Consider the following 15,236-nt stretch of genomic DNA (forward strand, 5'->3'; position numbering starts at 1 on the left):
ATTATTTCTCCATAATTACTGTGATAATTCCATAAATTCTCACAAGAGAGTTCCAAAGATTCTTACGCGATCTTTTTGACCAATATCAATGCGAGTCTTCTCTCGAAGAAAAACAACAGTACTATTTGCAGCAACAAAATATTCAATTACATCCCTTTACAACTCAGAGAAAATTGCTTATGAATTAGCCATTTTTTCATTGTATCCTCTATACCATGCTAATTTTCCCTGCTTTGAACTGTTAGGTTATTCTCTTACAAAACCCAAATAATGGCTTTCCTAGTACAAATAAAAGATTGATTTTTTTTTTTAGTGTTTTAGGAAGTCAAAAGATATGATGGTGACACTATGTTTTAACCTTTGTTTATTTTGCAAAGGCATTTTATTGCTTTTGCAGATAAACCATTCATTGCTGAGCACACAAAACTAATCTGTAAGACTAGCCGCAAACACTGACATTAACTATGTGGAGATACACGACTGGAAGGGAACATGAATTCTCTTAAGTTAGACATACAAGTGTATATACAGAGAAAAAAGTGAAAAGCTGTTTTTGATTAAGTGTATCACAATATTGGGGAAATATTGAACATATTTCCTTAACAAATGAATAACCAACATCTTTCTTTTGCGCTTATTTCATTCACAGATCACCCCCCACCCAACTATTCACTTTCTGATGTCTTATGTTTTGGTACCGAAATGTGACCCATTCAAAGTAGATTTTTAAAATCAGTACTCAGTGAATATTTTGGGTTTTGGTACTGAATTATCTTTCTCCCAAATTGTCGTTTGCAAAAATGTAAAGATGCACAGAAGGATTACTGGAAATACTGAGTTTTCTCTCTCTCTCTTTTTTTTTGTTTACCTTTCCAGCAGTGGCAAAAAATTCCCCATCTGGTGAGAATTTCATTAAACAAACTTGAGAAGCAGTTCTGCAAAATAAAGACAATTAAAAACAGAAAATAAAATTTAATACTTTTTCAGAACTCTAAACATTTTTTCCCCTTCAAAATTATGAAAGTGCTTCAATTCTTATATGCAAATGCCTGCTGTATTGTGTGAAATGTTTAATTTGAGCTTTAACAAAGTCCAGAGAGACTGGGGATAAACTTAGGTAGAACACTGAGTTGGGGCCAAAGAGAAGAAACAGGAAACAAAAGCTGTAGCTGAGACACAGATACAGCATTCAACATTTCAAAATGTTATTAAGGAAAAGTAGCTGCTAATGGATTAAACCCAAGTGCTTCACTCCAAATACGTTCTACTTCCACTTCATAAGCCTTTCAAACCGAGTTCTTCCAGTCTGTATTATCTTCCTATTCATTTGAAATAGAGACTTCCTTTTCTTACACTTCCTGCAGGGTTATAACCCAAGAGAACAACAATGTGTAACACAGTAACTTGGTTAAGAAAAGTCTTAAGAAAATCTTAAAGCAGTTTTTATATCAACAGTCACAGTGGTAAAAGATGCCACACCAAAATAATCTAGTTATATGGTTCATTTGTGCTGTGTTTTATTTTCTTTAGCAAATATTGATAAATCAGCTTCTTTCACGGATTTTGAAGCACTGAGCAACTGCTTTAGTCATACCACTTTATTAATGACAACAGGGTGGTCATCAGAATTTAACTGTGCAGCACAAATCCAATATAAATTTTAATCTTGAATTTGTTAGACTTGCATAACAAGTTGTAAGGCCTAACTTTTGAGAACGATCAAGTTAGCCATCAGGTCAATGAAAGCATGATGCATTTAGCACATGCAATAACAACAAATCAATTACAAAACCTGTGCAAAGAAAGCCAATTTTCAATTCTTGGTTGAAGCAATATTCTCCTAGTACACCCAACATTGAAACATTTCAGAATGCCTATTCAGACATTAAAATCAATTCAGACAAAGGTCAGTATTTAAAAATTCATCATTGTGCAAACTTTTCATTAAGAAAAGCTTATTTTAACAGAAGAACTAATTCTAGTATTTGTACTAGAAGACATACAGGCATAAAAGGTGAAATGACAGAGCAAATTCACTTGATCTTTTCCAGGACCCATTAGTTCAAAGTGCACGAAACCAAGCTCACTCTCTCCTCCCTGAGAAGAGTTTATAAGAGGGAAATGAGAAAAACTATGAAATTAAGTCTATTGGACTGGTGATCCAAACACAGAACATACTATTGAAGAGACAGAAGAAAAGCAGTATCTGTGTGATCCAGACTGCTACAACTGCACTCCAAGATTCTCACACCATATCTATGGCATTCTGTCTGCAAGACAACTGCTTCTTGCATTAGACTGAGATGAGGGCCCAAAGGTGTCTGAATAAATAAGTCTTTGACTTTTCTTATTTATAAAATTAATCATATTCAAAGGATAACTTTTCAATTGTCACTTGGATGATCTGAGCATCTGCCCAGAAATGATGTTAGAAATGTCTTCTCCCTGCAGACATGGCCACAGCATGTCAAGTCACATAAAACTCATTCAGAACTGACTGAACAGTCATCAATTGTCCTACAGATACAACAATATCCCACTCCTTAGATATTTATTTGAAAGTTCACCTACAAATTTGAAGAATTTATCACAAATCAAATTCATACTCGGATGGTCTCCTGATAGTTTAACATTTACAGGCGAAAGTTAGCAGACATGCAAATTCAGTTAATAAAATAGGTTTTCAAATATTTGGGGAGGGAGTGGATTTAGTGTGTGCAAACTGAGATGGAGAGAAAAATATCTGAGTAAAGTTCACAGTTGAGAAAACATAACATACACCAGCAGCCCACTGAAGGATGAGAGAAGACTGGGCTTGAAGCTGCCCTTCTTCCTTATCCAAATGGCGGTTCCAATTACTTGGAAGACCTGAAGGACACTTCAGCTGCTTACGTACGTGATCTTAAGACCTACATCTAGCTTGAAAGTCAAAAGCTAGCCATCAAGAAACTGCCAAAGCCAGAGCAGCAAAACCACTCCAGATCTCCTTTATGCCACAGAGGATTACCTATCAATGTTCTCAAAGTTTTGTGGATCCACCATAAAATCTTTATCTACTAAATTCTACGTATTTGCAAGTCTTAATACCAAAGGAGTGGTATAAATACAACTGATAAAACTCTGAGTATAGAGAGAAAGAGCCAAACAACGTATTCAGTTGGTATCACTGGTGCATTCACAAGAACTTTTATGGACATCCTTTGTCAAGATGCTAGGTTAAATGGTTTATCTCCTTTTGATTGTATTGGGGAGGAATAACCCCTTACATCACTAAAGGCTGCAGGCCAACCAGCTTGAGAGCAGCATTGCAGAGAAGGACCTGGGAGTCCTGATGGACAGTAAGTTGACCATAAGCCAGCAACATGCCCTCGTGGCAAAAAAAGCCAATGGTATCCTAGGCTGCACTAGGAAGAGTGTTGCCAGCAGATCAAGCAAGGTGATCCTTCCCCTCTACTCAGCACTGGTGAGGCCACATCTGGAGTGCTGTGTCCATGTCTGGACTCCCCAGTTCAAGAGAGACATGGACATATTGGAGCGAGTCCAGAAAAGGGCCACAAAGATGATCAAGAGGCTAGAGCATCTCTCATAAAAGGAGAGGCTGAGAGAGCTGGACTGTTCAGCCCGGAGAAGAGAAGGCTCAGGGGGAATTTTACCAGTGAGTGTAAATATCTGATGGGAGGGTGTCAAGAAGACAGGGGCAGACTCTGTTCAGTAGTGCCCAGAGGCATGACGTGAGGCAATGAGCACAAACTGAAACACAGGAAATTTCACTTGAACACAAGAAAAAACGTGAACACATTTCTTTATTGTGGGGGTGGTTGAACACTGAACAGGCTGCCCAGAGAGACTGTGGAGTCTTCATCCTTGGAGATATTCAAAACATGACTAGACATGGTCCTGGGTAACTTTCTCTAGCTGACCCTGTTTGAGCAGGAGGGTTGGACTAGGCAGTTTCCAGAGGTCCCTTCCAACCCCAACCATTCTGTGACTCAACTCGTAACACTTCTAAAAATACATTACATATTTGTTCAAGCAGGGAGTAATGGACTCTTTTCTCTAAAATTAGACACCTAACTTGATCTTTTCCTAACACAGCACACAAATGCAAGATCCTGACTCAAGAGGTACTTCAAGTAAAAGGAACAACTGAAGGATTAAAAGACTTTTCTAGATAGGTCCTGGGAACTACCTGATTAACACCAAGTGCTTCATGAAGAATAATTACAAGTTAGTCCCTCCAGCCAACCACTTAGGGAGACTTACTTAAGGAGACTCCCACATGGAACATCAGTCCAAACAAAAAGTGCACCTAATGTATTAGAAGAGCCTTCCTATGGCAGGGAGCACTAATTTAGCTTATAAACCGAAGTACTAGACTAAAACTCTTTGGGCTTTGTGCCGATACAAGAAAGATTAAAATGATTAATCAACATTAACACAAGAGTAGCATTCTGAGATGCAGGAAAACAGATTACATGCATGTTTGCATGACTGTTCCAAATATTCAGAATAGAGAAAAAGCACAATGGGGAGGGAGGGGGAGGAAAAGAAGAGGGGACACATACATAGGACACTGAAGGAAGTTTATTTGAATTTGTCCTGCAATCAAAATTTTCAAATACACTGCATAAACCTTACCTGTTGTACAAGTAATGAGAAACTGGGACAATGACAAAAGGAACCTTCCCTCAGTATTTTACTAATGCTCAATATAATTGAAGAGCTGCTCAATAAACATAAGCTACCTGAAAAACCAACACAGCTGATCTTGAAGAAAGAAAGAAACATCATATATTCAAGGTAAATATGATTCAGATTTATATCTGAACAGTATTTACCAAATAACAGCACAGAATAATGTTTCACTGAATTACATCACGCATTTCATCTGAAAGGTGTGAACCAGCAAGGAGAAAGGAATGATTTGTTTTTAAAACAGTGTCTTACTTGCATTGCCAGATACACCTCCATTCTCCAGTGCCAGTATCTGTTCTTCCAGCATTCCCATTGTCAGAAGGATTTTCCGAATGACTATTGGACCAAAGCTGAAGACAACTGGAACCGGTTAAAAGGCGAGTGCCTAAAAATATTTGTAACAATAGAACCATAAAACAACTAAGAGTGCAAAGACTTCTCTATTGAGAAATAAAAAATATTTTTTTAAAAAATGCAAATTTGTGACTGGCTATACTGCAGAACAATATGCCACAAATACTGTATTAACCCTCCTTCTATGGCAACGTTGCTGTAAAAGGCACACTGCTATTATGAAACCCTTTATCTTGAAGGCACTGACAGATCGGGTCAATCTTGCAAAAAGCCAGCTTCTATTCTGATGAGATATTCTAATTTGAATAGCTACAGTTCAAATAGTCAAAATCCATTAAATTTTCCAAGTAGTTAGTTCTCTAGAAGAGACACTTAGAGCTACTGTAAATGTCCCTCCTTCACACAATATTTACCATTTAAGCCACTTTTTTGCAGTATTAGATACTGCTTAAATTAGGGTAACAAGTAACATAATACACATGCAGCTAATGTTTTAGCTCTCCTGTAACAAGTGACAAAGGGTAAGGAAATCTTTACTTTTCCTCCAAGGAACAGCCAAATTTAAATAAGAAGTTAGCTGCCATATCAAGTAAAGTGCTACATAAATTCCTTTCTTACCTGTGGGATCCCATGTTAAATTATGTGCTATTGCTTCTAGTAGGATTTGAGCATTCTTCTGCCACTGATAATGTGGTCTCTGAAATTAAGTATTCACATTACATTACACAAACATTACCATGAGAATTCTTACTGGGGTTCCCCTTTCCCCTTAATATAACATTAGATAATATTAGAAAAAATACATCTTTACTGTGCTCTCCAATTTTTACTAGGTATACATTTAAAATAAGTTACCACATATCTAATAAAGATGGACTCATTGTGGTTTGTTTTTCAACAGAACGCATATCTGGTGACACGAATAGAAGTTTCTGACTTTTTTTGAAAAGCTACCTTGAAAAAAATTTCAGTACCTAAATTCATCATCAGAATCTGAGTTTTTTTAAATGAAGTCTGATTTAGTTTTGGGGGAAAAAAAAGAAAGAAAAACAAAAAGAAAGTGACATATATTAAAGGCACCCAGTATATGGTATCAGTAGTAGGGCTAAACTGCAGGATTTGGATAAGTTCATGATGACATGTGTGATACTTCCCCCAGCCCTTTAATTTTAATAAATAAATAAAAGTATAATGGTTAAGTATGTTCAGATTTTGCACCAGTACTTCATTCGGTGGAACATGCTGAGGATTAAACTAAGGAAATTTATCTGGTTTGCCTTCACAGTAAGTTGCAAACTTTTGTTGCTTTGAATTATGCAAGAATCTGAATTCATCACTGAAAACAGAGCCAACAATTTTTTTTTCTTAATTCGCAAAGACAGATAGTATTAAAGTAACCCTTACCCACTACAGAAAATATCAAATTAACATACATGGAAGCTAAAATACAACAACTAAACCTTTGAGATATGTAGTGAAAAAACAATAAGCAGTACCTGCAGATAAGGATCTAAAAACCAATATATTTTTGCAGCAGGCTTTGTTTGTTTTAAGATTTTGAATATTCTAATAAATGGAAGACAATCTTGCATCAACCTAAACATGCTGGAAATTATTGTCTTGAAGTTACCTATGAGAATGAACTAACTGAATATTTCTTCAATCATAAATACTTCTGATACTTGAAAGCAAATCATGAGTGGAAACATACTTCCACTTACAGTTACTACAATAACTGCCAAGTTTAAGGTAACTCTTTTTTCAGGGTAAGATTTTCTAGTGGTATAGCAAAACACATTCAGGATGGAATTGAGGGCTCCAGTGATCAACGAGAGCACCATATTTTTAAGTGTTCATATGAGAATGCAAAGTCCCATTTTACTATTGTTCGATACCGCTGCTTTCCAGTGGTATAAAATGTTATAAACATTCAATACTGTATCTTTAGTAGATATATAAAATACCACTGTTTTACAGGGACACCAGGAACCACGTAAGTGAGCTGGTCAGTATAAAGAATAATTCTGCAGAGGGAATCCACTATACACCTCGTATAAACAATTCTACTAATACAAATAGAGAGACCAAACGGGGGGGGGCGGGGGGGAGGGAAGGGGAGAGATGGTGTCCTTGAGCAATTGTTGCTGCCAAGCCCTCAAATTGTCAAATTGACTTTAATTAAACACTAATACTTCAATTAAGTATACTGGTAATCATTTCCTTCTAAGAACAGTGGTTAAATACCTTGCCCTAAATCATATCAGAAGGCAAAAATCAAGATTCTGATGGCTAAATCACTAATCCCCTGTCACCAAAACTAAGCCATGCTATCAAGAGACTATTTTTCTTATTCATCACCACAGAACAAACTTTGAAATACAAACACTGTCACACGTTCTACAAAAGTCATGCTAAACTTTTTGAAAAATTAACAGAATTACAGATTCAAGCAAGAGGGTGCAATTTCATAAACCAAGGTTAAAATAACTGTGGTAAAACACATCAAGCCATAAAGGGTACACAAGATGGTTCAAAAAGGAATTCCTATTGTAATAGCTATACTCTTTGGAGGGCTGGGGGCTCACATGCCTTCTTGGGTTCGGGCATTTTTCAAACATTAACTGCAGGTCAAGATAAATCAGTGATACGAAGCATTATAATAAGACCTAGTATTAAGAAACCTGTATGCTAAGTAGCATACGCGTCTGCCCTCCTACCATTTTCACTCCCTCATGGCCACCATATCTCTCTTTTATTTATTTATTTATTTATTAAGCATTGAAAGAAAACATCTTCAAAATTAAAGCAAACCAGAGAAGTGAGACAAATTCGACAAGAGAGTAAATGAAACGAAGGAGTGCTGAATTACTTACAGTATGATGACTGCTCTTCTGGTTCAAGAGGCTAACTGGCTCAAAGATACAAATTACACTTCCGTAAGAAGCTGCAATCTAAAATGAATTACATTTATATGTAAATACACACACAAAATAAGCTATAGAACAAACGAGAAGAAAACGCAGAATGACAATTCTACATTTAAATCTCCTTGTAGATAAATTTGAAGCTCGTTTCCATATTCCCTTTTGATAACAGAAAAGATCACATCTAGCAAAATCATGAAGCACGTACTGATGATAACAAAACAACACAATTTTTTATTCACACACTTGTCCTAATCAACTACTAAAAGTATAGGTGGACATGCACATTTTTGTTAGATCTGATATCAATATTCTTTCCATATATAATTTCAATAAATGCTCAAAGCAGCAGTCCAAGTTTATGTGCTAAGAAATGGGACGAACATCAGTTCAGAGTGGTTTTGCAGGCTTCCCCAGCACATGTTAAATTTTAAAACTATTTCAGAAAGATCAAGAAGCCCAAGCTAAATATCCAATGCAGAGAACTGCAAAAACAGAAGAAACTTAATGCTAACACAAAACAAAACTTTTTTTAAAAGTTGCAGTAAGGTAACAGGTTTCTTGGGTATTTCAAAGTCTTACTTCATCACTGGCACCAGCCACCACAAACCTGTGTTGACAAGGTATTACAAGCACTTTATCCAAAGACAATTGTATAAAAGCAAGTTTAAAAGACCTTGTAAGCAGGGCTAAAATGAGTCAGATGTTTGTTCAAGGTCTCACACTGAGAGCCACTGCATGGCAATGTTTAAAACTACTCTGAAATATATAGATTTACAACAGGAGTTTGCATGGGTCATGCTGATAAAGGACATCCTGTGTTCTCAAGTGATGCTTGATGTCAAGAGAAGCAAGGCAATACCATGATCTCCAGTTCTGATATTCTGAAATAGTCAATATTCTATTCTTGTGAAAGTCTGCCTTAAGTTTTCTCTTTTCTTTTAACAACATTAAAGAAAGTCAGAGTCATTTTGTAAAAATGCATGTTGATTTCAGTATCCAAAACTTAAACAGCTTTAAGTATCAGCCTGTCATACCTAAATTGTTAATATTATTTAAACTGTAGATCCATAGTTTCAAAGACAAGAAGTCCTCTGCATTAAAAAGAGCAAATAAATTAATAAATCTTCATCAGACTAACAACCTAAACAACAGCCTGACCCCAAAACGCCAACAGTAATTTTGTCATAGCTGCTGAATGCCTAAAGAAACCTTTTCCTTACATCTCAGGCTAATATTTGCCTTCTCTCATCTTCTTTGAGTACCTCACCTATTCTTTTTTATTCCAATAATTCCCTCCCACATGTCAACAGCAAGTCTAAATAACTTCAGAGTAATTAGAAATGAAGAAAAATGAAAAATCTAAGTGTGGACACTTGTTTTGTCTTTCAGTGTTACATGAGTTTAAGACAAACTAACATTAGCATGCCAAAATACTAAACAAACAGCATCCAGAGCAACTGCTATCCCCATGAAAAATCCACAAGCTCCCATAACGATATAGCCACTTAGACCAGTCCTCACTGAGCAGCATGCCACAAACATGAATAACGTAAGTTTGTGCACTGAAAAACTTCCCAGATTAGCCAGATAAATTCTCCAGATAGCTACCAGATGCCTCTTGTATACTTAAATCCTGCTATCAGAAGTAAGATCTGTGGAGAAGCCTGACTGAATTTTAGGAGAGATCAGCACCACTCTTGGAGGTGGTACCTGAAGATCATTTAAGAATAAATCATCAGCCTTTGGGGCAATAACTTTGTCCTCTCTCACTACTTAGTCCAAAAGAGGCATATAACTAGCAACACCAGGCTCTCATTTTATAAAGCCTTAGTACAATCCAAATAGTTTCTTGTTGAACTTATTTTTTTCCCCACTATTCCTCCACGTTTCATAAAAGGCCTACATTTTTCTCATTCATCAGAAGGTCCATACTCTCTTACTGAGTTATAACTACCAAAAACCAGAAAAGTAAAAATAAAACACAATCACAGATCCTTTGAAAAGAACCCACAGCCTGCCTTCTACACTAAAAACAAACAAAAAAACCCATCACACAGTTAAAACTCACACAATTATGAACCCTGGAGTCAAAACTGAGGTTGCATATTCAAAATAATTAGCAGTTCTACTGATTAGAAAATTGGTTCTGTAAGCAGAAACATTAAGTTTGTTCAATATGGATTCTTTTTAAACAGATGTGTTATTAGCATGTAAACTAAATATGACATTTTAAAATACCTACATTTTTCTTCAAAAATAGTAAAAGCATGTTCCACAAATAAAATGCCTGATATATATTGCAACACTACTGTCACCAGCTATGACAGTTGAAGAACTTTGGTTAAATTTTTCAAGTGACCAAAAAACATTCATGCTTGGACCATTTTCTTGTACCATGTTAGATATTTGTAGAAGCCAGACTATGAGAACAACTACAGTTTTGTCGTGTTACAATTAAAAAATTTGGTCTTAATTCTTATGTTAATTAGAGGGGGCAGGAAGAGGCTTGCGGCTTACATTGTATGGCAGAATATCAAGTACTGTATCCACTTCCAGATAAAACATTTATTGCCTAGTTGCCCACAACAAGAGGCCAGAGACTGAGTGGCTTAAGATTACATCATTCCATTTGTGAAAGTCACTAGTCGCTAAACTTTCATAGGCAAGAAAGATAGACCACATTGTCTTGAGCTGATCTAAAAATTCTCATACATTTTTCTCATTTCATTCTTTTTGAGGCTGACAACTAAACTTATCCCCAAACGACATCGGGGAGAGAAAGATGGTGCTATGTTCCCCCCACCTTCAAAGCCCAGAGAGGGGTAGGTCAAGCACGAACTTGAAGCTGTGGCTAGTTCAAAGGCATCACAAGGCATTAGCTTCCCAAATAAACTAGAACTCGATTTACAGGTAAGCCATACCCTGAGGGAGAACATAAACCTGAACTTATTACTTTGATAGCCAGTAAATAACCCTTTTACAAACTGATCCTAACTATCATGCAAAGAGAGCTATTGATGGAGGTCCCTCAAACAGAGCAAAGGTCAGCTACTAAGGGGAAGGTGCCTCCATAAGATACAAGGAATTAAAAAAAAAAAAAAGTACCACAAATAGTGAGCTATAAAAATTATTACTGAATTCTTTCTAGAAAAGCTAAAAGCTGGAGCCTAAATAAACTATTATTTGCCTTCTGTTTTTCTGTGCACATCTTAAACAGCAAAGAATAATCCAGAGGTAAATTGAAGAGAGATCTGTGCACCAATGCTGATGAAAAGGCTGTAAGAAGAAATTTTGTCTTTGCTAACAGCAAACTGGAAGTGTATTGAACAATCCAGTCAATGAACAGATATCTAGCTATTCATTGCTTGGTATTTCAGGACTCTGCAAATACATCTAGTCTAATTGCTAACAGCGAATTATATCAACTTGCAGAATCAAAATGACCACATCGCTCCACTTAAGAAATGATTAAATCCAAAGGAAGCTCAATATATTTCAGAATTTTAATACTTAGTCCTTTGCAATTATTTAAGACAGATCATTATCCCAATGTATGCAGAACTACTACCATGCAGTCAAGATGACCTCCCACATTTGCATAAAGATATAGGACGGACAGTGACATGTGATCTGCACATGTATTTCACCATCAATTAATATACAGCCAGGTTGCTCACACAAGAAAACTTTCTAGTTAACAGCAACCAATGGGGGGGAATGTGCATTCTTCATGGTTTTGAACTACCAGACAGAGAAGCAGAGGAGAACATTACCTCATTTTCATTAATGTTCCTTCACCACTGGTGCAAGAGCTCATCACTCAAAAACATTAAAAGGTAGGAACAGAGGGCGGCCATCAATCATCTAGATTGTCCTCCTTAGACTTCACAGGTAAATGCAAAGCTGTTTCCATACAGCAGACCTTCTCTCAAGACAGACACCAGAAGTCTAACCAAAGATTTCATAAACTTATAAGCTTTGCGGCAATGTGCAGAAGGCTCACGTTACCACCCCACTGAAATCTGCTTAATGAAAGCAGTGGAATAAAACACTTGCACATCACATGTACCCAAAGACAATTTCCTGTTTAATTTGTAACAGAGTTCAACCACCTTGTGACATCCCAATAGAGCGAGCTACTTAGATCTTTCAAATGCTTTGTATAGAATTCTTTCTCAACTGTTCTGTGGTAAACTGTGGTCTGCTGTGGTAAAAAGAAACTGTAGTATCCAAAATGCAACATTTCTGATCAAGTTTAGCTGCATCAGAAAAACAAAAGCTGAGAATCTAAGTAAGGAAAACCCTGTCAAAGAGCAATTTTAAGCCTTTATGAACTGCTTGAAGGGGATGTTGTTTCTAGAGAAATCTGAAATTGATTTTTCTTTGAAAGCATTCATCTGCTGCCAAATACTGACATGTCAAGGCACATCCATGACATACCCAGCAGCGTAAAACCTGAGTGAATAATTGCCTTTGCTCCCACCTTACTCAGCTTTTGGTCAAATGCTTGCCACCTTTGCTATTCATCTTCCTGTGCAGCCTTAGATATTTTCTACAATCTCACAACTATGCTTACTAGTTCAGTTTTACTGTGCTGTTTACCACAAATAAAATAAAGCAATTATTCATTTTGCCATTCACTCTCATGTATTTGCCTTAACTTGCAAACATCTCTGCTCTTGAGAAAGAGCTTAACATGACATTGTTGGAACATTATTCAAAACACTGCTATACATACCTTGCCCTGTTGCATTGAACAGTCCACACATCCCACTTGAATGTTGCCATGTTTTGCTCCAGGGATTATCTGTAATCTTTCAAAGTCAGTCCCCAGTACCACAATATCACATCCTGATGCATATGCCTGGGGGAGAAGGAGAGGGGGGAAAAAAAAAAAAAAAAAAAAAAGTAAAACTACAGCTACTTAAAACAATCCGGTGAAGTATAAAATAGCATAGTCCATGTATCTTATCCATGTAGACCACCGTAGACAGAGACAGAGATATTTGCAGAGCTCAAACTTCTCCCAACAAGTCTACAACTTATATCAAGCAACAGAAGTAGCAGATTACTTTTCCCTCCACACTTAGAAGTGCAACACAATACTTGTGTAACAAGCAGAAACAGTGGTTCAAGACAGGAAAGAGGTGGCAAAGATGGAATTATAAAAGAAAAGTCTTTAAGAGAAAAAAATGGGAAGAACAAAGTTCATGCAAAACTGTAAAAAATACATTCATTTCCTACACTGGAGACAGACACTTAAAAACAGATTTTTAAAAAGAGGGAATAAAAGCAAGAAGCTAAAATGGTATACAGCATTTGTAAGAGGTAAAATGCAGAAAGGAAACAGAATGAAGCTGAGCTATTAAAAAAAGAAATACTACAATTTTAGACTTGTTGAGCCTCCTGTTGTTTGCATTCCACAGATTCATTTTAGTGGCAATATAAACTTCAGAGTAAATAAGTAATTTGATGTAGCTAACACATTTATACAGGCAGGTGATGAGCACTGGAGTGACTGAGTCAAGTATTTCTTCCTATCCTTACATACATGAGAAATGGGGCACAGATTAAACTGAAGAAGAAAATTAAACATTTGAGACTGTTCATTAAGTGATAGTGAGCATCCTTCAATAAACATGAGAATAAATCATTCAAGGATGGAAGTCCAGTAACAAGGAATGCACACACACAAAAAAACCAACCCATAAGAGCCAAGGATCAAGAGGCAGAATTAAGAGTAAAAGCAATAGTAATGTGTCAAATAAATAAGCTGTCGGGCAAAATGATTCAGGAGCAGAAGAGTCTCACAAGAACTGCAAATTCAGAATTTTCATATGCTGATGTAAGGGGTCACCCATGGAGAAACACCCTGCTAATTTTTAGTACACTTTTGACTTGAAAATGAGCAGAGAAATGGAAAGCTACATCTGCAAATTTGAAAGTGACAGTCATGTCTTCAGCTGTTTCAGGTCGCAGAATACTTTTAGCAAGTCTGTCCTGGACTATCATACAATACATGCATTAAAAAAAAGAAAAAAAAAAAAAGACATTTCAGTCCAAAGCCAATTTTCTCCTACAAAGTGTTCAGTGATACCTCCCAAAACAATCTTACCTAAAAGACTGATTAGCATTCTGTGCCAGTATTAATTCCCAAGCTGCAGACCATTGACCTAGCCTGATAATTGAAAATGTTGTCTAGAATGCTTCTGCAGACTAAATATAGCCATATATTGATTTATGATAATTTATTAGTCAGGTTTTCTGTGCCCCTTCCTGTCCTCTCCACTTCTGAAGTTCAAGACAAGGTTCAAGATCAGCTACACAGGCAGCATAGCTCTCCCTGTCAAAACAGGAGCATCTACTACAAATACAAACATTAAACTGCAGGCTCCAGAACAGCCTGAAAATTAATTCTGAAAGAACAGATTTAGCAGTATTTTTGTTCAAAATTAAGTGATTATTTTGACATCCAAATGCCAAACTGAACTTTGGAAAGATGTTCTATGAGGAACAGGTCCAAAGTTAAAAAAAAAATCCTCTCTCCTGATGACTCACTAAGTCCTCAGTCCACTGGGCAAAGTTGATTCAAAGATATCACACACACAACTTCTTCCAAAACTATTTTGTTAAATTTACTGTTTCCTTTAAAGGTAGTTTGAAGAAACAAAATGCTCTGCTTTACAGAGACAACACAGCTTTAACACAAAATATCTTTAAAAAAAAGTGCCGAAGATTGCATGAAGACCTCCAACTCTTCTGTATGCCCATGTAGAACCCATCAGCACCTCACAGGCTCACCAGGCTTCCTCTCCATCTGGTTCTGACTGTCCAGCAACACAGGCGGGCCTGAGATTCCACAATGTCACACCTTTACAATGTTTCCAACTAGTATGTAACATGCTGGCAACACACCAGCAATGAAACTAACCATTTTAACCAGATCTAGAACTCTCTCAGCTTTACCATATATATGAAAACAAACAAACAAAACCAAAAAACCTCCCAAACTTGAGTACACTTGGCACTTTCCATCAGAAGGCAGCAAAGGTAACTTGACAACCACCACGTGCTGGAGGCTTTAGGCACTTAAGATCATCAGCATTTCAGGAGTGAGCACTTACAAAAGCATCGGAAGTCAATTTCCTACTACTCCTGGCTGCACTGGACAGTAGCCGTGTTCAAAGAGATATGCTAAAATCTTAGATGTGGTATTTCCTGAAAATGTCCCCTTTACTAACAAACTTTTCTTTAAGAGAT

At 36.7% G+C, this 15,236-nt stretch overlaps 1 protein-coding gene across 7 annotated transcripts in view; it reads right to left on the bottom strand.

Moving 5' to 3' along the window:
* LOC112992400 (dmX-like protein 1) overlaps positions 1-15,236 on the bottom strand; it is an 84,003-nt gene that overhangs the window by 60,812 nt on the left and 7,955 nt on the right. For all 7 annotated transcript variants that reach the window (XM_064501762.1, XM_064501764.1, XM_064501761.1 and 4 more), the window contains exons 2-6: positions 12,715-12,840; positions 7,923-8,000; positions 5,668-5,746; positions 4,948-5,080; positions 869-935 (exon numbers count right to left, since the gene is read on the bottom strand). In XM_064501762.1, the coding sequence (XP_064357832.1) occupies positions 869-935; positions 4,948-5,080; positions 5,668-5,746; positions 7,923-8,000; positions 12,715-12,840 (483 nt within the window). The remainder of the gene's footprint in view (positions 1-868; positions 936-4,947; positions 5,081-5,667; positions 5,747-7,922; positions 8,001-12,714; positions 12,841-15,236) is intronic.

Source organism: Dromaius novaehollandiae, chromosome Z, assembly GCF_036370855.1.
Source record: "Dromaius novaehollandiae isolate bDroNov1 chromosome Z, bDroNov1.hap1, whole genome shotgun sequence".
In the NCBI taxonomy this organism is placed as follows: domain Eukaryota; kingdom Metazoa; phylum Chordata; class Aves; order Casuariiformes; family Dromaiidae; genus Dromaius; species Dromaius novaehollandiae.